Source organism: Python bivittatus, unplaced genomic scaffold, assembly GCF_059951505.1.
Source record: "Python bivittatus isolate LINGU-HERP-01145 unplaced genomic scaffold, Pbiv_v1 ctg000700_np1212, whole genome shotgun sequence".
Taxonomy (NCBI): Eukaryota; Metazoa; Chordata; class Lepidosauria; order Squamata; family Pythonidae; genus Python; species Python bivittatus.
The window spans coordinates 7,155,206-7,182,769 of NW_028277098.1; the positions used below are offsets into that span (position 1 = coordinate 7,155,206).

General features: G+C 37.3%; 1 protein-coding gene across 1 annotated transcript in view; it reads right to left on the reverse strand.

Annotated features, from left to right (window-relative positions):
• Nucleotides 1–27,564, reverse strand: part of ACBD6 (acyl-CoA binding domain containing 6) — a 146,517-nt gene that overhangs the window by 72,597 nt on the left and 46,356 nt on the right. The window contains exons 5-6 of the mRNA XM_088153763.1: nucleotides 13,711–13,816; nucleotides 1,727–1,816 (exon numbers count right to left, since the gene is read on the reverse strand). Coding sequence (XP_088009889.1) covers nucleotides 1,727–1,816; nucleotides 13,711–13,816 — 196 coding nt within the window. The remainder of the gene's footprint in view (nucleotides 1–1,726; nucleotides 1,817–13,710; nucleotides 13,817–27,564) is intronic.

Below are 27,564 nucleotides of genomic sequence, written 5' to 3' on the forward strand. Positions count from 1 at the left end.
AATGTAAGACTCAACATACTCAGTTCCATCTAGGGTTCCATGTGAAAAAGCGTGCATACTGAATATATTCTGGAATATTTCATATGTATGAGTTTATTTGCTGGAGACTGTACCACTTCTTTGCATTTATGAGCTGTTTTGACCACTAGGGCAAAGGGCAAGACCTAGGTAAGGTGATGTCTCATTGTGTCTGTGTCTCACCTGGCCTATTATTATTGAATATCTGTATTTGAGAGACAAAAGGGAACTTCCTCTTTTTCTCTTGTACAGTGGTACCTCTACTTACAAACTTAATCCGTTCCGTGACTCTGATCGCAAGTCGAGTTGGTCGCAAGTCGAAGTAAATTTTCCCATAAGGTTCAATATAATTACCGTTAATCCGTTCCGGCGTCCACGAACCGCGTGGCAGGGGTGGAAAAACAGCTGCTGACCACGCGGCAGGGCAGAAAAATGGCCGCGGACCACGTGGCACGGGCGGAAAATGGCCACAGACCATGTGGAACGGGTGGAAAAATGGCCGCGGACCATGTGGAATGGGCGGAAAATGGCTCGTAAGTCAAGGCGAATTCGTAAGTAGAGGTAAATTTTTGGGGCTGGAGTTGATCGTATCTCGAAAATTTCGTAAGTAGGGGCGTTCGTAAGTAGAGGTACCACTGTACTTCCTTCTCTTTAAAAAGCCTTTACATAGAAGTAAGGCTCTCATATTCTATGCACGATTTAATAAATCTACTGCTTACTTCTAACACAACGCATATCTAATATAACGCATGTAGAGTCACTGAGTGACTGCTGGGCTAAGCCCAGACTCTGCATTTAAGACGACTATATTTTGAGCATTTTTCTTTTTGAATGAGACCTGCTGCTGCTTATGTACTCAGTATTCTTTTAGCACTCTGTATATGCTCAGGAGTACAGTTCCTAATGAGGGCTCCTGATTCTATTAGAAGTCCCCTTTCCATTTCATATTAGCATAATCATGTTGCCCGTAAGCTTATGCAGTAGTTCTCTTTCTGCATCAGCTTTAGGTCTCATAGATGGAGACCAAGTATTTTAAACAAACTTTCCATTCTGTTTTTAATTCACTCACTCATTCATTCGTTCTTCATCTTAGTTTCGCTCTTCTGTTTTCAACCTACATTGTGATATGCTATGCTATTTCATAACAGCCAATGCTTTCACCTATCAAACCATCTGACTTGTTTCTCAAGAATTCTTCCATCTGAATCCATTCCTATCTCAATTCATTCCTGTAAGAAGAAACAGGAAGACAGGAAAGGAAGGAGCTGCTTACTCTTTTCTTTCCATTCACTTAAGAGTATACTCTTTAATCTGTTTTTTTCCCCACCACAGAAATAAAGATATCAGCCATTCTCCATGCCTCCCCACATGAACATACTAACAGGAAAGCAGAATTCTGAGTGGATCAATGTGAGAAGAAATTTAAGTTATAAGAGTTAAATAATCATTTCCTTGTCATTCCTGTTTTCAAACCAGAAACATCCATGTCAGTTTAAAAAAATGTTCTGTATGAAGTCTGATATAGTTTTGGTGAGAAATAAGTTATTAAAAGACCTTCTTAGGCCACTAAAAGGCACCAAAGTAACACAAAAGAATAATCAAAGAATACTGCAAATACCTAAGCAGTACAACTGAAAATATTCTATTGTATTTGCTTAACTCCAAAATATATAAGGTGTAACACATTCATTGCAGCTCCAGTTCATACCTGGCTATTAACATCAGCAGTGTGTTGGAGAAGTACTGTAGCAAGTTCTTTATGTCCTCTATCACATGCCCAGTGCAGCAAAGCTCTACCCTAAAATATCAAGCAAAGGGGAAAAAAAGTTAGTTAAAGCTTGGTAGTAAATTAGATATCAACATTACAGTAACACATTCATACACATTCATGCAAGAAAAGAACCAAGCTCAGAGAACCCCAAGGACTCCACATTCATACTAATAGTACTACAACATCTTTTTTAATGAAATGTCTGTCTAAATCAGAACTGTATTACCAACGCCAGCCTGACATGTTCCCCTTGAAAGTCAGAAGCAGGACCTGAAGGCAATGGCCATCGCATTTATCCTATTCAGCAAAATGAATTAACAGGGGGTCTGCAATGCACTGAAAATTAACCCATTTGAAGAAAAACTGTTTATATCATACCAGTAGCTGATATATCTATTTGCAATTTTGATTAGTTCACTTTGCTTCCTTTCTTCTAAATTACTAAAATGAAAAAAGATGATCCTGAAAATATAAGGACACCTAGAATGACATTTACCAATCCTATTCTATACAATAGAAAAGAGAAGTACTCTACACTCATCATGAAGCTTCATCTAATTCATCAGCTACTGCCAAACTCCTTTTCTACAATCCTGTTAAATTGCATTGCTCAGGAGGATTCAAGGAAGATGGATTAAAAATCTTCTTTCTCCATGATCTCACTGTGCAATTCAGCTGGCTGCTGGAAAACAAATAATCCTCAAGAAACAGTGGACTATGAAATCTTTTTGGTAAAACTTCCTTGTGATATCTATTATTATCAACTGATCACTGCAAAACAGCTGCCAAGCACAGGATGAGTGGAGCTTTGACTACTATCCCCAGCCTCACTCACCATGATACAAACTGTATCAATATAATGTTTAACACACACACACACACACACACACACACACACACACACTTAACTGTAACTGTGGTTCTTCAAGTGGTCATATGTGAAAGTACATATATAAGTTATGTGCCTGCCCAGAAACTCAGTTGGAATTCTGCAGAGTTCTACATTTTTATCAGGACTCTACCTATACAAAACATGCCTATATGGAGATAGGGCTCCATCAATGCCCTCCTCACTACCAACGCCCACACTGGCAGCCTGATTCATTCTTCTTCTTCTAGGCTTAGTTGCTGGACGTAGTAGACTTCTTATACTTGTGAACATAGTTTCTAGTCAGGCGTCTAATAGGACAAATGGGTCATAAAGTTCCAAACTCAGTATCAAGCCATTTGTTAGTGAATGATGGGTTGAAGAATCTCACTAAAAAGGTAGTTATGACTGTACACCATCCAGAGTTACTTGTTGAGATGGGTGGCTATAGAAATAAAATAAATAAAATAAAAAAATAATGCTCAAGCTACTAAGAGGATTAGCATTTTGCAGCAACAGTAGCCTTTGGACTTGTCATAATTGGCAATGGGAGTAGCAAAAAGACTGAATTGTGGGCTTCTATCTTGAGCTGACAAGATAATCCATTTGTTCCGTGTCTCATTTTATTCTACTTGTTTTAGTCATAATTTATTTTACTTTGCTAGCTGATTTTCACTATTTTTGCTTTACCCTGAAGATAATTAGTCATAACAACCTGAGCATCTTGGAATTTAACCCAAACCTCTTGAGAAAGAGAGCCCAACTAAGCTGTCTCTTACACTGACAGCAAACTTTTCAGGCGTCAGGCATCCTTATAAAGACGATGTTATACTTTAGATATAATCATTATAAATCTTGCAAGATCTCATGCAAAAACTGAGAGCCAGACGAGTGTGGTAATTAAGGTGTCGGATTGGTACAGGAGAGATCCATATTATAATCTACTGCCAGCCACATAAGCTTACTGGGTGGATTTGTACTTACTTTCTCTCTCAGCCCAGTATACCTCACAATTTTATTTTGTGGGGAAGAATGCTTATATATGAACTCCTCTACAAAAGGCAGGATATAAATCTAACAATAAAAACTACCACAATTTCACAAATTTTTGGTTTAAAAAACCAATTTTTATTTAATGTTGGAGTCTGCAGTCACCATCTAGAGATCTTTAGACACTTTAGTGCCCACACTGATATCACTAGGCACATGTTGCCTGGTAACTGTCCAAAGTCTAATGGGACATTTTAAATGAATGTCTGAACTGCTTCCTAATATTTCTTTAATATTGCAGCTCTGATACATAGATATTCAGAAATATCTAAATATCTGCCATTTCCATTCTCTATTTCTGAATTTAAAAAAATTAACCTACTAAATTTCTCTGTGACAGACTACATTTAAAGGCACAGGGCCAGAGTTAGAGAAAAAAGATACAGTACTCTAATATTCACAGTAATTAAGTATCACATAGCTTAGTCTGTGCCTCTTGCTTCCTCTCATAGCTGCATCTATGGCCTGGGAAAAAGTTAATGGTTTATGAAGTTTTAAACATGTTAGGATGTATTAAAATCATAAACATTTAATATTAACAGGAATTAATATTTTCAAGAACAATTTCAGTTTTAATTTGACCAGTGTGTACACACTACCATTTATCCTTAGAATTACATGTGACATTCTCTAACATTCTTGCTGAAATAAAAAAGCAAATCATATGGTCTTTCTAGAATTTATGAAGCTAGCATCTGGTTAAATTTTGCTTTAGCCCATCACAGATCTTCAGGTTATAAACAAGCAAGATATCTATCTACACATACAAAATTAAGATAGCATAACATTTATGCCATTCAAAAGGACAACAGACCATTATTTCTGAGTAGGGAAATCTTGTTTCTGATATTATGCATTAAGCTTTTTAACAACCTTTTTGACCCAGTAAGTAATTAATTTTACAGCATCCTATTTTAATGATACAGTACTTAATCTTTAATTAGAATAGATTTTGGCAATGATTCTTCACAGAAGGATGCAGAATACCTCCCATTAATGCTATATAAATTGTTTATTTTGCAGCACTCTGCTATACAACAGAACTGAAAAGCAGAACACAGAATTTAGCATATATGGTTACAAATTATTTAAATTTCGTTCAGTGAATGAATCATTATTTAAATTTTAATCAGTGAATAAACCAGACTTTTATTATCATAGGCATTTATAGTTCACTCTGGCCACTGTTTCTGTTAAATAGCATACTAAATGATTAAGTACATATAATTCAAGCTCTGGCTTGAGTTTTTGCCAGTATAACACCTAGATTCTGATGCTGTGTGCATGTTCTTCAGATAGTTTTCAATCCCTATTCTTCTCTCTTTCCCCCTTTGGTCTGCCACTCCTGTGTAGATTCCCAATATTTAATAACTAGAAACACTGGACACTTTATGTCAGGATTCAATTTTCTATATGCTATCGCTCTTCATAAAAACCTAAGAATGTTTTTTTAAAACTCAAAAAACCTCAAGATTAAACATTCATATACAATCTTTCTTAAGTAAATATTTAAAATTTGTTCACTAATGATGTTGGGAAAAAAAATCAAAGAGACAGATTGCAAAACACAATTTCTATGTGCACTCTACACTGCACTGTTTATAGCCAACACAGGTAAACCATGTATTTAATGTTTATCATATAGTAATTTACCTTTTTCCCTAGCTCTGGCCCTCTGCCTTTAGAAGCAATCTGTCACAAAGAAATTTAGCAAGGTAAGTTTTGTTTTTTGATGTGGCAAGCACATATGGACATTTGAAGAAAATATATTCTTCCTGAATGTCTATATATTTTTCCATTTAAGACAAAAAAATCAGTTTTAAAAAGTTGGCACATAGCATAGCCCAAAGATTCTTATCTGATAAAAAAAAATCTTTTCACCGAAGGATGTTTCAAATGTTAACCTTCTTAATTAAGAACAAAAATCTCTACATTAACAAAGCTTTTTTCAAGGGACTCATACAGAAGAATGAGACTCAAGTTACATTATATTTCCATATCTTTCCAAACTCCAGATAAAAATTAAATTTTTCTCAATGTCAAAATTTTCACAAATGGCAACTTTAAAAAAATATACAACATGGAAAGTATTGGTTTGACATTTTCTGAATTCATGCTGAAAATTAGACTAATGAGCTATAATATTCCAATATCTAAAGTCAAAACTGAAAACATTTCACAAGCTGATCAGTACTGTTCTAACCTCTAGCCTAAATTCTAAGAATTCTTAGTATTCACTGAATTCCAAGAAGGAATATATATTCTCCTAACTTAAAATATAAATTAAAATTGTTAATTGTTGTGCACACAAATTACTTTTATTCAAAGTAATATTTTTTCTCATTTTAATTTTCAGCATGCCTCAATGAGGGCAGCACTTGAAGTAATCCAAATTCTGCACCAAGAAAACTAGTATTTGAGGTTGATATAAATGATACAAACTGAGTACATTTCAAAGTTTTATCTCAGCTTGTAGATCACAGAGAAGGATGAGATCATGTTTAGTTACTGAAACACAAACCCATACTAACCATTAGAAAGTTGATTAGGTTTACTTGAAACCTACTGTCAGAATCTTAAAATCTGAAACCTAAAAAGAAGTCAATAGGAAGTTGACCTCATTAACCCACATTAAAAGGTTTTTATTCTTACCTTTTTAATGAAATTACAGTGCATCTAAAAGCCAGCCCCAAATACATTCCAGATACATATTTGTGTTTTATTTTTCTGCCTAGATAATACATTTAACAAAGGCAGAAGGGCACTTCTTAAACTCTGAAAGATCTGGAATAAAAATGCATAAATCTAATGTCTGTTCAATGACCCTGCTATTAAATCTTCTACCCCTCACTTTAGTTAGCTGCTGCCAGCTTGGCCGGCTTCTGTAGCAGTTTCTCAAACAAACAGCACATAAATTTTGCTTTGCTGAATGTCATAGGCCTTGTCAAAACAAAGCAAATAGGAAGCCTAGGAAGTGTACTGCCCTCTTAAAAATGTATGTGGACCAAGACAAAATATCTAGGAACTGATCTTAATTCAGAGAGAAAGAGAAGACATAGGCAAGATAAATGAAAGTCTCATTCGGTTAAAAAAAAATTGCTATTGTCATTTTTGAATTCAATTACCATGATGCACCAAAGGGTGGGTTTATTTATTTATTTGGATGGGTAAGGCTTGTATTATATTAAAATAATAACCTAAAGGGATCTCTTGAGCGCCTTGCATATTCATCTATTGTCAACAGACAAGGGCCATTGAGGAGGGAGAAGGATGTATATGGAGAGAAACAAACAAAAACAAAAAAACAAACCTTCTTTTCCCTTCCTCCTGCTCTGAAAACTTGGACATCATAGACTGGGGAAACATTTTTTCCTGAAGTGCAGTAATTAAAAGGCTTTGAAAACTAGTATATTAAAATATTGTTGTACTCAACTACAAATCTCTTAGAATTATGATTCAGAAGTAAAAAGATGAATATAATACATCTAGTGTTTCTGGTTGGATTACTATTCTCTTAGAACGTGATGCTAGCAAAGTACTATTGAATGTCACAGGTCTTGTCAGAAGCAAAGCATATAGGAAGGCTAGAAGTGGACTGCTGCGTTAAAAATTGATATGCTCCTCATATAGGGGACCTTTTATTTCTTCCAATATTTATCATTACTATTTTCATTGTTTTCACCAACTGTAAAAATCAGAATATACTTAGGTGTATTAGGATATAGCAGTTTCATCTCTAAAACTAGATATTCCTATACGTTTTGCTTGAGAAAAAGACCAATACATGCATACTTTCAAACTGCACAAATATGCCAAAAGAGAAGTTTATGAAGTAATTAAGATATATTACCAGTTCAAAAATTCATGCCCACAGAGGTTAATGCCACTGATTACAAAAGATTTTACTCCAAGGCAGGTTTGTACAGAACTGAGCCTAAATTTTGGTTTGATAGCAGTATTGCATCCTCATTTTTCCCCCCCAATAACATGACTGAGATTTGAGAGATCATAAAATCACAAAACACAAACTAGGAACAAGATATTTGCAGCCGGAAGCTTCTAAGAATCACAGATTGTATTTTAGGTAATGTTATAATGTCACTGGAGTGAAACAGTGCTGAAATGTTCAACTCATTTCAGAGGAATTCAGGAGATGCATATCAAGATGTTATTTTAGCTAAAATACCCACAAGAAACAAAACCATTTTCACTGAATTTTTGGCATTACAATCAAGTGATGACCCAGGAATTTCAAAAATGGAGCAAGGAACCATATGCAGCTTGCTGGTATCTCTGCCATACACTAACAAACTTATGGCATAAGCTTTCATGAACTACTTAAATAATAACATGCCATAAGCTTAGTTGCATAAGTTTACTGCAACAGACTATTACAATAACCTATATGAAAATTATAAAATCACAGTCAAAGAAGGAGCGCTATTATTAAGCTGAAGAAATAAAACTACTACTGAACAAGACCTATTTTTCAGAAGCAAATATGCTGGCGGGAAATTTGTGTGTATTCTTGGCAATGGCTTTAATGAGATTTGAGTTCCTACTTGACTACTGCAGAGATCTGAGAGTTAAAATTGATCACATGTCAAAACTTGATTTATAATTCAAACAAATTTATCTTCTGAAGCTAAATAATCTGTGCCCTCTAGTAGTACTAATAGAGTCAGTGTTACTTCAGAAGCTCCTTAAGCACTGGGAAGTTTCAGTTCACTTCATGCAGGATGAAGGCTTCTAGCTTTGAATTTTAAACTCTTCCCCCTGCTTTCAACAAATTAATTTATTTGAATTCCTGATTAATAATAAAAGGCCACGCCATCAGCATTCAGAACTCCAGCAGGGAATGTCATGGCTCAAAGGACAGAAATCTGCTCAGAGCTACAAGAGAACCCAACTGAATTTGTGGCGTCTCAGTCTATGAATGTGTAAGCACTTCATCTGTTCGCTACGGCACAATGTGTTGCGAGACTACACATGCTGCAGACCAAGAGCAGAACAAGCAGGCAGTATGATAGGGGAGAAGCCAACGTTGTCAGACAGGTTTTATTTTTGTCTGACCATAAATACAAATATGCCACAGAAATCTGCTCTTCCAGCAAGCTCTTGGGTTTTAAAAATGAGACTTTGCTAGCTCTGTTCTGAGTATTTAGTCAACACTGCTACAGACTTATTAGTGCAGGTGACTGTTGCAAAGCAAAAGATAATTTAATGGTATTCTATTTAGTGTTACTTTAAATGAATTTATTTCCCTTGTTTAGTTCAGCTTCTATGCACACAGAGCAGAAGAAGAATACTAACCTGAATAAACAGCATTGTCAAACTTTTCCTCCTTAGCATGACAAGAACAAAAATTTCTAACACACACACACAAACTGAAATAAAAAAATCACAGGACCTCTTAAATAAGTTACATGGCGAATGAAAGCCAGGACCTATCAAGGTGGCAGTACTTTAGCTTGCTACCATAATACAGTGCTGTGCTGTGCAGTGCAGTGCAAAGCAATCTTACAGAGAGAAAAATAAAGAAGTTCATCCAGAACATCCATAGAACTGCTCCTACAGAAGAGTTATAAACTTACATGATTGTTAATTATGTAGTTCCTGTTACTACTGAATTCCTACTAAAATTAAGAACCAGTTGTGTATTTCTTTACAGTGCTCAAGGGCATGATTTTTCCTCCCTCACCAACATGGATTGGAACTGCTCACTGCAGAATAGTTCCCCCAACCCTCACAGACAGTCCAAAAGGATACCATGGTTGATGATACTAATGCCACTATGATACCTAACAAGACCAGACAAGGTATACCACCTTGTCCAGGTGCCTCCAAAGGTCATCCACAACAACCAATGCAGTTTTCTGTCTAGGTCTGAATCCCAACTGGGAGTTAGATAACTGCTTTAAACAAAGCCATCTGTAATTGCTGCCACACAACCTTCTCTACAGCCTTCCTAAAAAGGGAGCCCTGGAAGCAGGATGGTAATTATCTAAGATGACCAGGTCAAGTGATCGTGGATGGCATCACCCTCCCTCCAGGACATGTTCACTACTTCCTACACTCACCTCATTTTCACTCTGACCATACAAGCCAGGAGTGGCACAAGTCTAATCTACAGGTGGTACAGCTTGTCTCTCAAAGGACCCTGTCTGCTTCCTCAGTTGCCACAGGCTTGAAAAAATCTCCAATCACCTCATAAGACATATTTCTGTCATCTCATGAGATCCTGCTTATCCTGCATCTGACTCTGAGTTGATATCAGCAAATTAACTATGAAATGCCTGGCCAATTATGATTCTAGAAGCTCCCTGCCCCAGTGTGTACCCGTTCTTTCTGAGGAGATGTAACTCCACTTAGAACAAGTAAACTGCTAATTCCTGAGTTCATGAACTACCCACCAACAAGAACTCTATCTTCTCAGGATTCAGTGCTAGTTTATGGGCCCTCATCCACCTCACTGTTGCATCTGGGCAATTAGTTCACAACATGTATAACCTGTCTCTCCTCAGTCAGATGTTATGGAGAGGTAAAGCTGAGTAGCATCAGCATATCAATAACAGTCCCCAGTAGCTTCCTATAGATGCCAAACAGTATCTACATGAAACAAAATAGTGCATTGTGGCACTCCACACTCTAGCAGTCTGGGTGAAGAGGCAGTGACTCAATAATAATCTCAGAGAATGACTGAGATTAACATTGAGAAGAAGTAGAACTACTAGAACACATTGGTACTGCTAATTCATGAAAATGGTCCAGGAGAATATTTAATGGTATAGAAAACTACCCAGAGATCACAATGCATCTGTCTCTTTCCTTCAGGAGGTCATCTATTAAGGCAACAATAGCTTATTCTGCCCCGTTTTCAACCCTGATTGAAAAGGATTGAGATAAGGACATCTGCAGCTACATGCATCACCCTCTAAAACACTTTGCCCCAAAAAGGACTAACTGTGACATGTACTGGTTGGAGTAATCTGAATCCAGAGACAGTTTCTTCAGAAATCACAAATCAGTACTTCCTTTAAAGAAGGTGGCACCAATATACACATCTACTCAACCTTTCAGTTAGCATGAATAACCCAAATTGGGAAGGGTCAAGACAGCATGTAATAGGCCAGATAGCTGCATGCACTCTTGCTTACATCCTCAGACTAGATCCCATATAACTAGACCAGATGATGCAACAGATACGTAAGTATATATTGCAAGAAAAGCAGCATTTATGTTAGCATGAAATTTGTGTCAGCAGGTATTTTGAGAGTTTTAGCGTTTAGATTTGCTAGAACAAATGATAGTAAGCTATTAACTATCCTATAAAAGCTTTGCTAGCTATCTGAGGATGCTATGTAGGCTACAATATAACAGAAGCTGCCAGAGTAGGCATAACTCTCTACATTAATGGCTAGTCAGTTCCATGGCAAGACCTATTCTATATGTGATAAACCCCATGCTGAATCTTGTGCTCTAGTCACATCCTAGTTTATAACATTGTTCAGAGCACCTCAGAAAGAAGCCCAGGCTCCATATAACCATACTGGGCCACTGAAAAATTGTCCTGAAATGCCCTTTCTATTTCCCAAGAGATCAGTACTGACCTCATTAACTCTGGATTTCTCCAGAGCATTCAAGAATCTATCAGATTATATTATTCCCTGGGGGTGGATCATCTTAATGCGTCTCCTACTCTGGTAGAAGGGGAACGATGAGGCGACATCAACCCTTACCTGGCTGTGGTAGAATAATGCTACTTCCTACCCACCCCAATGCAAACCTTCTTCTTGTGTTCCGAGGTAAAAACTAAATTTAGGGTACACCCTGCCCAATGATAATCTGAGGCAGACCCGGGACTGTCACAAAATCCCAAACTTAAACTCCTTATACCAGAGAATAGTGTATTAATTTAAGCTCCCACTATCACTATAACCTAGTTTACATAAAATATATCTAGAATGAAATATAGTTAAAATGGCCAACCAGGTAGATTTGGGATGCTATTAAAAGATGCAAATTGGGTAAATAAAATAATCCAAAAGAAAATTCACATATTCACATTCCTCATACAGTGGGGCAAAAAAGTATTTAGTCAGCCACCAATTGTGCAAGTTCTCCCACTTAAAAAGATGAGAGAGGCCTGTAATTTTCATCATAGGTATACCTCAACTATGAGAGACAAAATGGGGGAAAAAATCCAAAAAATCACATTGTCTGATTTTTAAAGAATTTATTTGCAAATCATGGTGGAAAATAAGTATTTGGTCACCTACAAACAAGCAAGATGTCTGGCTTTCACAGACCTGTAACTACTTCTTTAAGAGGCTCCTCTGTCCTCCACTCGTTACCTGTAGTAATGGCACCTGTTTGACCTTGTTATCAGTATAAAAGACACCTGTCCACAACCTCAAACAGTCACACTCCAAACTCCACTATGGCCAAGACCAAAGAGCTGTCGAAGGACACCAGAAACAAAATTGTAGACCTGCACCAGGCTGGGAAGACTGAATCTGCAATAGGCAAGCAGCTTGGTGTGAAGAAATCAACCGTGGGAGCAATAATTAGAAAATGGAAGACATACAAGACCACTGATAATCTCCCTTGATCTGGGGCTCCACACAAGATCTCACCCCATGGGGTCAAAATGATCACAAGAACGGTGAGCAAAAATCCCAGAACCACATGGGGGGACCTAGTGAATGACCTGCAGAGAGCTGGGACCAAAGTAACAAAGGCTACCATCAGTAACACACTACGCTGCCAGGGACTCAAATCCTGCAGTGCCAGACGTGTCCCCCTGCTTAAGCCAGTACATGTCTGGGCCTGTCTGAAGTTTGCTAGAGAGCATTTGGATGATCCAGAAGAGGATTGGGAGAATGTCATATGGTCAGATGAAACCAAAGTAGAACGTTTTGGTCTAAACTCAACTTGTCGTGTTTGGAGGAGAGAGAATGCTGAGTTGCATCCAAAGAACACCATACCTACTGTGAAGCATGGGGATGGAAACACCATGCTTTGGGGCTGTTTTTCTGCAAAGGGACCAGGATGACTGATCCGTGTAAAGGAAAGAATGAATGGGGCCATGTATCGTGAGATTTTGAGTGAACACCTCCTTCCATCAGCAAGGGCATTGAAGATGAAACGTGGCTGGGTCTTTCAGCATGACAATGATCCCAAACACACCGCCCGGGCAACGAAGGAGTGGCTTCGTAAGAAGCATTTCAAGGTCCTGGAGTGGCCTAGCCAGTCTCCAGATCTCAACCCCATGGAAAACCTTTGGAGGGAGTTGAAAGTCCGTGTTGCCCAGCGACAGCCCCAAAACATCACTGCTCTAGAGGAGATCTGCATGGAGGAATGGGCCAAAATACCAGCAACAGTGTGTGAAAACCTTGTGAAGACTTACAGAAAATGTTTGACCTCTGTCATTGCCAACAAAGGATATATAACAAAGTATTGAGATAAACTTTTGATATTGACCAAATACTTATTTTCCACCATGATTGACTAAATACCCCTCTGTATGAATGGTATTCATTCTGGTTAGTGCCAGTTTTGCCCCACTGTATGAATGGTATTCATTCTTGTTAGTGCCAGTTTTGCCCCACTGTATGAATGGTATTCATTCTGGTTAGTGTAAATTTGCAAATGAACTGAAAACACCCACATTCAAGTGGATTATGTCCTATGTCAATCAGGAGAAGCACAATGCTATTTGGCCTTTCTGTCCTAAGTATCAAAATATCTTGGGCAAAGTAACTATTCTCAAATTCAAAAGTCAATACCCAATCATATATTATGGACTTATGTCTAAGAAGCTACATAATATTACAATAGCAAAACAGCATACAGATATGATAAACAGATGAAGCTGGACAATTATATCTGCACAGATGTCTGTCCAAACTGGAACAGAAATATAGCAGCTTCAAGGAAGGATTTTAGAAGATACGGATCTCACATACCAGCCTTGTTGACTAAACCCTCCCTGGCCCAATACCTTCTCATCTTTCGTATTCACGTCGACTTTTTTTGATCGGATGGCTTTGGTTACATGGTCAATGTTGTTTTCTCTGCAATAGTCAAATATGTTCTTATCTTCCTCCCTAAGAAAAAATAAAGAGGGGGTATATTTCCTGTTATCAAGCAGCAAATGCAAACCACACAAGCATGAGAAGCTAGCTTTTTCATGAGTTCAATCATTTTAGCTTTACTGATTACTTTAGTGTTTTTGGCAAGTACACATCCTGCATCATGGAACACTTAAACAATATACTGCTAACTAACCTCTCCAAGAAGTATAAGCTATAAACCAATTTCACCCAGGAAGAAACTATTATGCATTTCTCATAATGCATTCAAATTTTAAAACAACATTTTCTATTAATGTAATTATTTAGGAAATTTATTCACCAACTTTCAAATATGACCCCCCCTCCCATTTAATATAAACCTGCTCCTCACCACTCCTCTCTTCAGCAATCCTTGCTTCTTAGCATGAGGGAAGCACTTATCTTACCTTTAGGGACTGCAAGAAAAAAAGTTAAAGATAAAATTCTCCATTCATAATCCTATCTAGCAGAGACCCATATATTCTAGATTCCCTGCCTGAACACTAGTGTATCTTTTGCCAAACTATTGATTATATATCTCTGAAGGATATAAAATGGGACCTAGAAAAGCAACCGATAAAAACTTGAGGCATGAGATGAGAAAAATAAAAGAAAACATAACTGAAGCTAGTTTATATCAACACATTTATTCTTACCAACTGTCTACCATGTTCATACGCTGGCTTTTGTTCTTTAAACTCCTCACTTCTCTTTTTAAAGATTCCTCAACTCCATCCAACCATTACTTTTTTGGTCTTCCCTTCTTCTCAATGTGTTCACTCTTCCTTTATATTTGTTTTGTGATCTGCTCTTCACTGATTCTCTCTCACCTCAGTTTACTTCTTTTGTACTAATATAACTTTTTGTATTCAATGCCCATTCGTACATTCTTAACGTTATGTCTTCTTGTTTGCTGTGCATACTTAAGTACCTCATTTCCCACTTCCACAAAGTGGGCAGAAGCACACTCTTACACCTAGCCATTTTTGCTTCATTTGCTATTTCCCATTTTTAGTTAATATCTTATCAGAGTACACAAATTTGTCTACTTGCTCTAGTTTTCCACCCCCCCCATTAACTTGGAGTAATTTGGAATCATTCATTCCTTGTCAAACACTCCTTCATGTAACATACAACGTAGCTAATGTTTCCAGCAAATGTTAGTTCTCAGCTAACAACATGGTATCATCTGCAGAAATATACATTCATGTCATAATCAATTTGTAATGTCACTATGACCATTCCATACACTTTTATTCATAAATACATTGAACAACTGAAGGGACATCATACATCTTTATCTTATGTCCTACTCAAAGTCTCAAATGCTTCTATTGTATACTGCTCTTACGGCATTCAGCAACCAACCTTTAATTTATTTGCATAAAGTATTCCATTAATTCAAAACGATCATGCACTTTTTCTAAACCAATGAGCTTTCAATAACACTTTCTCAAATTTATACATTTGTCAATGACCTGAAGAGCAACAATCTGATCTGCACACCTCTGCCTCACCTAGACCCCACACTTCATTTTCCAAATTTTGCTCAATGTCACCCCTTGTACTCTTTCAGTCAGAATTCTATCAAACAAAATTTGACTGTTTGACTATGTTCTTCGCAATTCTTTCTATACAAGTTATACAATATCTTTCTCTCATCCTCATTTACTGCACCATTCTTGTAGATGCATTTTTTTCTCATCCACAAGCACTTTTCAACTCATCATTCCATCAAGCATATTTTTGTACTTTCCATCAGCATAACTCCACACACTTTTGTGGCACGTTGTAACATCATTCTTTTCACTCCATTCCAAGCGTCTTCCACATCTTCTTTTTGTCCATTACCATTCATTCTTTTGAGAGATTCTAACACTTTTCTACACAGGACTCATACCTTCTGTCCCTGCAATTATTCTACTTCAACTCTCATTTCTTTCACATTTCTTTTTCTTTCTTATCCTTTTCCCCCAATCAAGATAGCTGTTAATGCTACCAAATAATGGTTTGTCAAACATTCAATCTCTCATCTCCCTTGTATGATTCTCTAATTACATTTTTCATCACTTTAAACAATTAGATCCTATTTTTAGATTTATATGCATTCCTTTGTCATGAGTATATATTTCTGAATAGACATGTTTAAAGCATGTATTGGCAAGATACTCACTATACTTAAGTCTCTGAATGGCAGAGTTACTTTTTCTGCACTCTCTCATTCCCATCCATCCTTTTATGCCACCTAACACAGTAACATTCATGTTAGGTCATTGCCATCCAGAATATTTCACCTCCCCCCCCCAAGAATTCATCTCTAGTATCTCCCACAATCATCGTACACTGGAGCACAGCATGTAACGACCATCAATCTGTAGATTTGTATATACCCACAACAATCTAGATAATACTAATGTATACAATTTGACATATATTTTATCCTTTTTATCCATAGTTAACTCTACATTTTCACTACCTTGAATATATTCATCAGCTCCATTCTACAACATCAGAGCATGTTCTTTCAGATTCATTCCATCTTTTCCTTTAACGTTAGTTTTAACAGACAACAATATATTGACTTCTATTTCATTTGTTCATTCATGCTCTTTACCATTTATTTCTCTTATATTTCAAGCCTCAATGTTCTATATGGCATAGTTGTCACTAGATGAGGCCACAGAGTTTGACTTCTGCTGTTCATCATAGCTTTGACTGATTTCAACTTTCACTTAAAACTTTTCAGTAAGACAGGGAAAGTGTAGAGTAGGTTACTAGCTTTAATTATACAAATGCCATATGCAACATTCGCTGCTAGCAATAAGTTAGTTTTGCACGCTGTGGCTAGTATGCCACAAGCACAACCAAAGCCTCCTTTTATCCCAAGCCTCTAATATACTATGCAATTTCTACAAGTTATCTTGCAAGTCATCTTACCATTGTCTGCTTCCTATCAATTAGAACATTCATGCAACGTACTGATGCACAAGGCTCAGTATCAACACAATATATGTAGCTCAGTACCAAGTAGGCTTTCTGAAATGGATGCTGCCAAGGGAGACATAATGACTACATTTCAGATACCACGGCAAATTATAATTAAAAGCATAATCTGACAGCATGTGTGAATTGCCAGGCAAAACCTGTAGCTTAGAATATGTAAAACAGTTATTTTGAGGTATTCTGTGTCCAAATCAATACACTTAGGTTTTGGACCATGCATTTGATCTGGGCATGGACCAAAATATAGGTCTTCTGGGCAGTAATTTGAAGGGAGGAAAAGTGGGGAAAAGCCAAGGACAAAGCTGCGATGGTAGCTGAGGGGAGGCAGAGGAGGAGCTGGGATGAGCAGAGGTGGGGAGGCCAATGGAAAATGCTGTGCTGGGATCTGCTGAGGGAAGAAAGAGAGAAGCCAGATTAAAACAAGATATGCCTTCCATTTGTCCACACCCTAGTTACACCCATTTCTCCAACTCCAGGGGTTGCTAAAGTTGAATGCTGAGTAGATGCAGAAAGCAGCAAATGCCACTCTATGTAACCCTCTATGTAACCCTGTGGTGTGTTTCAAAGATCAAATGCAATTCATTGGCCTATAAGCTCTATTTAGATTCTAATGTACAGTACAGTAAGTACATGACATGTTTTAAGTTGCTACGTACAGGTAGTCCCCAGTTTAAGAACAAGTTCTGCTCCGAAGGACTGTCATTATTTCATTCTAAAATACTGTGATAACATCTGGGTTTAATTGAAGGCAGCCATGTATGTAACTTAACAATATTTATCTTAGCCAGGCCCTAAAACTGATGTTTAGACAGCCTTTTTATCCCTGACTTCCCCAGCTATTATTCCTCCTGATATATGTCTTTGTCTTTAATGCATTGCTTTTATTCTTTTTTCACTCTGCTTTTACACCTTTTTACCTAATTTATCATATACTTTTATAACCAACACAAACAGGCTTTGGATTTTTAAAATAAGAAATGGCAACTATTTTAATACACATACATATCTTCCTACTCATCTGAATGGCATCAGTATCAAAAGAATCTAGTACTTTAAATCGATTTCCTGTTCTCATGATCCTGTCTTATTCTAAAACTGGCTGTCTTAGTGAGTTGCACCAATATTTTCAGAAAGTTTTCTCTATTCAGAAGACAAATTGAATTCAATGGGGCTTACTGCCAAATAAATGGGCATCTGACTGTACTGCTTCAGGTAGTAAATGTGGGGGGGGGGAGGTACTGAGTAAAGCCTCTAATATAGGAGGAGAGTTATGTTAAGAAGATGACACTGAATCTTCTGTTTGATTTACTAGAATTTTTAAGGATTCAAATATGTGCACTTCTATCTGGTGCAATTTGCAAAGGACTTTACAGCTAACGGTACAGCTGAATACACAAATGTATCCTTCCTTTCAGCGTGTAGCAGCTTATTAGAAAGACATAATACACTTTTTTGTAGGTTGGTAAATATGTTTTACCAAGAACACCCTTGTCATCTACTAATCAGATTTTGGATGAATTTGGATTCTTGCAATCTGATTCATTTACCCTTAAAACACTTCCTTCTAGTAACTTAATCATTTTCCAGTTATCTTCTAATATATTACTAGTTATTTATCAGTATCTAAAGATAAATTATACCATTTTAAAAAAAATTTGGCCAAGTTATTTGGACCCAGCCTGCCTAGGTATATATTTATCTAGGAGTATTCTCCACTGAAAACAACTAACATGTAAATGGGCATTTATACTGTCACTTAAACGATTAATAGAATTCTAAAAATGGAAGATTACATTTAGAATTTTAGGCCGCTCCATCCTAAAGGCTTGAAGAAACAGTAAAACAGAAACATGTTCTTTTGCTCAGATTAATCATTTGCAGCAAACGCAATGAAGAGTTCCTTAGCTTATCTTGAACAAGCAAATCAGGGTCAGAATGGTTAGTGCTTAGTTAGGATACTTTAGCAAATCTGAAAGCTGAAGACTAGACTGGATAGTCAAGAAAAAATCTTGGAAAGCAATAGCAAACTGCTTCTATATTGTTGCCAAGAAAACGACATACAAGCATCTATGTAGTCGCCAGGAGTCAAGTCTGAATCACTTTTTACCTTTAAACATACTACGGCAGAACTTCATCAGATCTGATTCATGAGTTATTATCCTGAGTTATACATATACTCATACAAACCTGGAGAGGGGTGTAGAATTTTAAACAGTGCTAGAGGGAGATCAAATGCTGGAAGTACAAACAATGCTAATTATCTTATTAACAGTAACCATTTACAAAACAGTTATTTGGTGGTGACAGAGATCTCCCTAATTGAGTCATAAGAGATGGAGCTAAATGTTTATTGTAATTCAGTTACTTCACATTATAATTGGCTTTCAAAATCTTTTGTTCTAGGCTGCTTTAAGGTTATTTATAGGACATGCTATAAATGGTCTCTCATTTTTAACATTATGATTTTATTTTGTGTTTATAAAATTACTTTCCCATCTCTCATAATTAAAAATGAGACCTAACCAGGGACACAAAACACAGTGGAAATAAAACCATGATCAAATTCCAGAAAGTATAAGACAATGTATGCACGCACACACACGTACACACAAAACAGGACAGTGACAAAAACAAAATTCACTTAGAGATCTCAGCCTTTTTCTTAGCTGAGCTGAAAGTTTTGAAAAAATCAATGTCAACCATTCCCAAACTGGGAGGGAGTTCTGGAATCAAGACACCGCTATTAAGAATCCTTATCTTGAGTCACTATGACAGGATCATAAGAAAGGTCTCCTTAGCCAATCTCAATACATGTGCCAGCTGACACTCAGGAAGATGCTGTTTTAAGTACAAGCAGTCCCCAGTTTAAGAACGACTTCCGTTCCCAAGGTCTGTCCTTAATTTGAATTTGTATGTAAGCTGGAGCAGTATTACTGTATAATACTGTATAAGTAGTATTGTGTAATGAACTCGAACCATTGTATATTTAACTCAAATATTTGTGCATTTAACTTAAATTTTGCTACAATAGGCTCCGTTCTTAACTATGGGTCATCCATAAACCGGGCGTCCTTAATCTGTAGTTAGTTTTAAAGAGGGCTTTATATAGTTGTATCAGCTTCTTGAATTCAACTTGGTTGGTCACTGCCAACTAGCATTTGCTTTCAGAAACAGTGTCATATGACTCCATTAATAAAGTTATAGTTAAATCTGGCACCAATTACAACTTCTATATGAACTTCAAGTAATCCCATGTAAAATGTACTAATGTTATCCAGTCATTAGATTACTACGGCATGGCTACCCTGGTCCAGGAAAAGTTGCAGCTAACATATTAACTGACACTGAATAACTGCAAATAATTGTGCACACCTTGTCATGAAGCCAGGTGCCTCTAGGGACAGTTTTGAATCTAAGAGGACATACAAGCTGTATACTTGTTCTTTCAGAAGGAAGACATCTTGTAGACTCCCATATTCCATGGGCTGAACAGAAACATCCATACTATTCTCTGGTAGCAGTCTTGCAAACAGGCACAGAAGTAATACAGCACAGTACCTCAAATTCCCAAACCACAAAGTTGTTTTAGGAAGACTCCACTGTCAACTGTGTCCAGCAATTCTGAGAAATGTAAGAAGATCAGCAGAAAAACACTTCCTCTGTCTCATGGAAACAGTCAACCCTCAAGGACCAAGGCAGACCTAATGATGCATCCAGGTCTGAAATTAGAGTTCTGAAATGAGTATAATTCTTCCTCCATGTGCAACTGTATGGCCAGCTATCACCTCATCTAAGAAAGCAGTATTTGTTAAAGTCAAGATTCAGAGAAAGCCTTTTATAGAGAGGTTGCAATGGATGTAATTCCCTCTGTACTAAGTGGAACAGGCATTAATTACTAGAACAATGCAGATTCAAGGGGAGAAATGCAATTTGTGGAGCAAATGGACATGCACAAACCACCTGTCAGAAACAACTTAAAATTTTATTTTGCTGGGATCACACAGCAACTGTAGATGGCAGCTGCATAAACCCAGGAAAAATGAAAGTGCTTTAGGGTGCTTCTGATGTACATGCTCCAAATTACTCTTCCCCCTTTGACTTCAAAGTGCTGTACAGCCTTAATGACTACTTCATCCACCAAATTCCCTCCCCAATTAGAACTTATCCATGACACATAAAGGTATATATAATAATAAACTGGATTGACCTCCATAAACATCCTATTTCCTCAGATCAAAATAATCCACATAATATCAAAGGGTTCTGAAAAGCTATGGTGTCTAATTTTTAGCAGAGCTACTTGACTTTATCTTCAAAATGCATTGCAAATGTATTGTAGTAAGATGAAGCTGTAGAAAGATGAACCTATTTCCAAGCTTGTTTTAAGCAGTTGCACCACTGAGAAAATTGCATTGTATAGTTCACTAAGGTTGTCAATACACCCTCTTCACCATAACTATATGATAGGTACATTTATGTGCTCTAACATATCCATATTCCCTATAAGACTTATGCCATCTGTATCATCTCCCAGCTTGCTTCATTATCTGGAGTTCCTCAGAAAACAAAGTGGTCCTTCTGGGTCATCTATACCTGCAAATAGCATTCACTATTCCACAGCAGAACAAAGCCACCAGCTGTGTCAACTGGAAAACTCTTAAGAATCCTTCAGATTCCACAAATGTCTAAATAAGAACCCTCTTAACTTGTGCCCCACCCCAGAGATTAAGGTCAGAGTGATTTAAATTGTAAGAGAAATGATCCAACACTGACTCTCACTCCACCAACTACCAGTTCACTCCAATCTGTTTTAATCTAAAACTGGGTTAAGAATGGACCTGCAATATGAATTGAGTCCATGACATAGTTATTTAGTGACATAGCTCCACTGCTGACATGATAACCATGAGGTCCTGAGCTGATCCGTGGCAGCCTCATTACAATCATTAAAATACCCCGCAGATGATTTCAACCAGTTCAGACAGGAATGATGCTGAGCATCAGAGTGGGTAATATACCAGTAAAATTGCTGTTCTCTCTCTATGGGTTAACAGATAGAAAGCTTAACAAGAAATGCTAAGGACTGGTTTCTGAATGAGATATACTAAATTTGTATGAACAACCATAATCATTTCCCCCACCCTTTAGCTTATGTTGATGTGGCATCAAATCTTGTCAAAGCTAAGTGACACAGCCAGCTCTCAGCAATGCATAGAATAGCTGCAGCTTTTGGATAAGATTTATTATTCCTTAATTCCATTCTGTTAAGAGAAATACTAATCTGTCCCATGTAAAATGAATAAGGGCATTGCTGGTAGACGATATCAGGTATTGTATAGAAAGGTAATGTGTATGAATTCCTGATGACCTTAGGTCTTTTAATGGTGTTTTCAGACAGGAAGACATGATTTACTTGAAATCTACCATGGGATGATGTTGGCCTCCATATACCTGTTACTTGCTCTGTTTTTCATGGCTAGTAGTAATTTGGGACTGAGGACCTGTCTGTGAGACAGAAGCATTATAATCAGGTTAGATCACTGATAAGTTTGAACTGAAAACTGTAAATGAAAAATGAAGTTCTGTTTTGGTCAGCTCTATAATAGACATAATCTATACATAATATAGATATAATAGTTCTGGCCTTGTTGATCTATTGTTAGGACTGGTTTCAACACAAATCTATTCAAGGATTTTCAATGCTATCATTTATGTGATTAATACTAACTTTTAGGGTGAATATATGAAAATCCAATTTATGCCATGAAGAAAAGAAAGGAGCTATTTCCCACAACTTCCTTCATTCTTTCTGATATCATGATACAATACATTAAATTGGAACCCGAGAAGTGGTTGCATTGGTGGTTACTTTATTTTTATCTAGTCTGCTCTGTATTTAGTGTTTTTTGCTGCTTTTAATTGTTGTTAGCCATGCAGAGTCACTTGTTTGAGATACGCAACCATATAAATTGAAACAAACAAACAAATGGTTTACATAGACTAAGTAAGATCAACTTTACACTAGACAAAATAATTAAATTAATTCTAGCTCCCAGGATAGACAAAGAAGATCCAGTGCACAGTATTTTAAGAACTTCAGTGTACTTCAATATTATTTGACTTCAAGAAAAGGGCAGGGCAGGGCAGGGCAGGGCAGGGCAGGGCAGGGCAGGGCAGGGCAGGGCAGGGCAGGGCAAAAACAGGAGAAGATTGAAAAAAAAAGTCAGCTAAGAACAAACCAGCTCAGACAGATAATACAGCTGGTACAAATCAAAGTACAGTAACTTCAGAATACACCTATTTTCACTTATCTGGGCAAGTGAATTACAGAAATGTTCCTGCTCTCTTCCCAAGTCTCTTTCCTTGTGACATATCTTTTTGTTTTTGTTTTTTTACTGTTAGCCAGACAGAAGGGCAGACTAATTATTGATTACCATTGCTCTGAGAGGTTTTTTGACTGGAGAGTTGGAAAAGCGGGCTACAAATAAACAAACAAATCAAGCAGAGAAAAGCATGAAAGAGTTTGGTTGCTTTTAAAGTAAAATGGAACAGAATTAAGATGCTAATAGCTTATCAGAAACCTATTTCCTAAGGGTGTGGGTAAGAGGATACACTTGTGATTCTACTACATAATGTAGCCTAGACTCTGCCAGGTGTTTAAAAATAGATTAGATTTCACAAATGTATATGGATGATTATACAATTATAATCATATGGGAATCCTTTACTAAAATTGTTGTGCAAAACTCTTTCTCTAAATACAGTGGTACCTCTAGTTACAAACGCCCCTACTTACGAATTTTTCGAGATATAATCAGCTCCGGCCCCAAAAATTTACCTCGACTTGCGAACTCGCCTCGACTTACGAACCAGATCCGCGGCCATTTTCTGCCTGTTCCACGTGGTCCGCAGCCATTTTCCCGCCCATACCACGTGGTCCGCGGCCATTTTCTACCTGTTCCACATGGTCCGCGGCCATTTTCCGCCCGTTCCACGTGGTCCGCGGCCATTTTTCCGCCCGTTCCATGTGGTCCGCGGCCGTTTTTCCGCTCTGCTGCGTGGTCCGCGGCCATTTTCCACCCCTGACAGGTGGTCTGCGGCCATTTTTCTGCCCGACACGTGGTCCGCAGATGCCGGAACGGATTAACAGTAATTACATTGAACCTTATGGGAAAATTTGCCTCGTGTTGCGACCAATTCGAGTTGCAACCAGTGTCACGGAACGAATTAAATTCGTAACTCGAGGTTCCACTGTATATATAGATCCACACACATTCATGTATGAGAAGTTCTTATATATAGTTTGTTTTGCTTTTTGTTTTGCTTTTTTTTCCTTCTGATTATATTGGATGAGAAATTGAATGTGACTAATCAATAGCTTGACTTGATCATGCAACCTTGGTAATTCTTGTCTATGTCTTTCTATCCAATATAAATCTGACTTCATGAAGTGAGATGAAATGGAAGAGTTATTATTGGGCATGTGATCTGGACAAACCTGTGCTTTTTTTCCTGATCAGAAATATATTGAAGAAGGGCAAAAAGAATGGGACTATCACAGTAATGTACAGGTAGTCCTCACTTAACAACTGCCCTGTTTAGTGACCATTTGAAGTTACAATGGCACTGAAAAAGTAACTTTACACCTGATCCTTGCACTTACAACTGCTGCAGTGTCCTTGTGGTCACATGATTGAGATTCGGGTGCTTCGCAACCAGCGGGCATTTATGACTGCTGCAGCATTCCACAGTTGTGTGATCACTATTTGCACACTTCATACGTGGCTTCCAACAAGCAGAGCCAATGAAGAAGCCAGCAGTAAAATCACAAGTCGCAGGTGATGTCTCATTTAATGATCGCGTCGCTTAGTGACAGAGTTGCCGGTCCTAATTGTGGTTGTTAAGTGAGGATTACCTGTACTTTTAAGAAATGCTTATTGCAAGTCCTTGAATTTTGAATCTCTGACCGATACATATAGTTATTTTATCAGGCTTGGTTATATTCTGGAAAATTATAGAAGGCTGAAAGAATGTGGTCTGATATAAAGTACAACTTATAGGACCATAATATAGTTTTCAGTAGTGCTCAGAAAGTGAATTTACTGTATGGATTCATCTTGACTCAAGTCAACAGGTCCAGATGATAAAAATAGCATCAATATGTTTGAAGAACAAAAGAGTATTCTGGGAATTGGAATTGAGAAAGTATTGTCTTAAATTGCCATAAAACATGTTGACATATGTTGGGTTAATGTGAGCAAAATATCACTGATATGAAGAACATTTCACTCTTATGGGAAAAAGACATGGCAATGTCCCATATGTATAACAACAACAACAACAAGTTATTTTTGATGTTTTCAAGTCAGTCTTGACTCCTGGCAGCTGCCCGGACATGTCCTTGCAGTTTTATTGGCAGCATTTTCCGAACTGGTTTGCCATTGCCAGCTTCCTATGGCTGAAAGATACTGACTGGCCCAAGGACACCCAGCTGGCTTTGTGCCTCAGGCGGGACTAGAACTCACAGTCTCCTGGTTTCTAGCCTAATGCCTTAAGCACTACACCAAACTGCCTCTCATACAAGTAGTACAAATGCTTAATAAATATCAGATAGTAATAGCATTTAAAATTGGGCAAAACAAAATATACTAATGAAAAGCAATATTCTACTTTCCTAGTCCCCATTTTTTAATTGAGGATTTTGCAGAATAAAGAAATTTATTAAAAAGATTATGCAATTTAAACATGCTTGTAAAAGAAACAATATGCATGTTACCAGGTTTGTTTTACTGAAAATAATGAAAGAATAGGATCTTTTCTGAATGAAAACCTCAAATGTCTTATCATATGTTATATTAAAAACCTGTATTACCTAGGGAATCTTCAGTAAATGTCTATTTTTTAAAAAGGAAAAAATATTATTTAGAGTTGCAGGACTATTCAGTACTGGGAATAGTGCATAAATCTTCTTTGTCAGCTTTTATAGTATGTCAGCTTTGAAACTAAACAGCCAGCTGATAAGATGGCTATGCTCCACCACTACTTTTTCTCTATTTTTCTGAAATCATCTAATTGTTACAGAAGGAGTACCATGTGCCACAAACAGGTGGTCTTTCCTGTCTGCTTGTCATTGTGCTACTCAGAGTACTGAAGCAGAGATGGAAGCCAAGACACAGTTGCAACAGTTACTGTTTATGTCAATGCCCTCTTACCCCTCATAGGACCCATCTTCTCATAATCTATAATTATCTCTTCGTTTAATCGCCCCATCACTTCTGAGGCTCTCTTGGGTACAGGAAGAGGAAAAGCTCATTAACTGAACCCTTTCTCCTCTCTCCAGCCACCCATAGCTTTTAATTGCTTGGTGTTGTTATTATCTATCAGTGCAACTGGGATCATTTTCATAAGAAAAGGCGGTGGGGAGAGAGAAGCAAGCATGTGTCCCTGAGGTATGCTCTGCAGACAAACCTTTGCTTTCTCCATTATTTATGCCAGCTGAGGTTTTATAGGCTGAATAAATCCATAACTCAAGTTTATTCTGAACAGTCTGGTTCCCTAGAGAGGAAGTAATGCCCACTTGCCTGTACACTTCTGTGCTGTCCTTGGAGAATAACCAGAACCTAATGAGACATGTGTTACCCAATTGCCCACGCATGAAAAAAGTATACACCACATGCAAGATTAGTAATGCAGGAGCTGGTGAAAAACTACATTCCCCCCACCCTTCCCCAAAGCAGCATACTTTTGTTTTTATTTCAGTGTAAGGGAATCCAGTTTTAGCAATTTTCTAGCTTGCCTTGATAAAAATAAAAATATCCACTACACTTGTTAGGAAATGAGAATGCAAGTAAAGGTCCCCACTGTATATTCCTTGAGGAAAATTATGCCACCGCCACCACTACCACTATCCCGTTGCACCATTTGATTTCAAGGTGTACTTCTGTAATTGGAAAACTTCATTTTAATCAACGCTTAAATAATAAACTGTAATTATCGGGAAAGCTGAATTTTCTCCTTGTTTCCGCTACCGGCTCTACAACTGATAGTGTATGTAATGTGATATTTTAAATGTCAGCTAAATCTACTGAATGATACTGGTCACATCACTTATGCTCTCTTTTTTTTAAAGGACAAGTATTTCCTTGCTCTTTTATATAAAAATATTCCCACACTCTCAAAGCTAGTGATCTATTTCATCTTGGTGCTTCCCTTTAAAGCTTGAAGCAGGCATCTTCTTTTCTGGTTTAAAAGTTTAAACAAAACATTTAAAAGTGTACAATAAGGTGTTCACTTTCAACACAGTTCAGTTCTTGAAAACCTTTAAACCTGTCAAATAGATTATGGCCAAGTCAGGCACTATTATGAAGGAAGTTGCTCTCCATGGCTCCTTAAAAGAAGACAATCTATAGAAGCCTTAATTCCTAAATTATAATTTACTATAGAAGTCTTTCTCTATATTGGAAGAAATAAATGCAAGCATTTTAAAAAATATAATGAATGTATAGGGAGCAATCAATCTACCACTACACAGCTTCTTAGTTCACAGTTTAAGCCTACCTATACTTTGATGTATGGAATTATATTTTGCATTGAACCATCACTTTCCCTCTTAAATGCCCTATATCCTCCTTCAGTTATAATGTCAACATATGATATGCCCAAACAAATGAGAGGAGGGAATGTGCAAACCTAACACAAAATCCATAATTTTGGTTTTTTACCTGGGTATTGGCTATTGT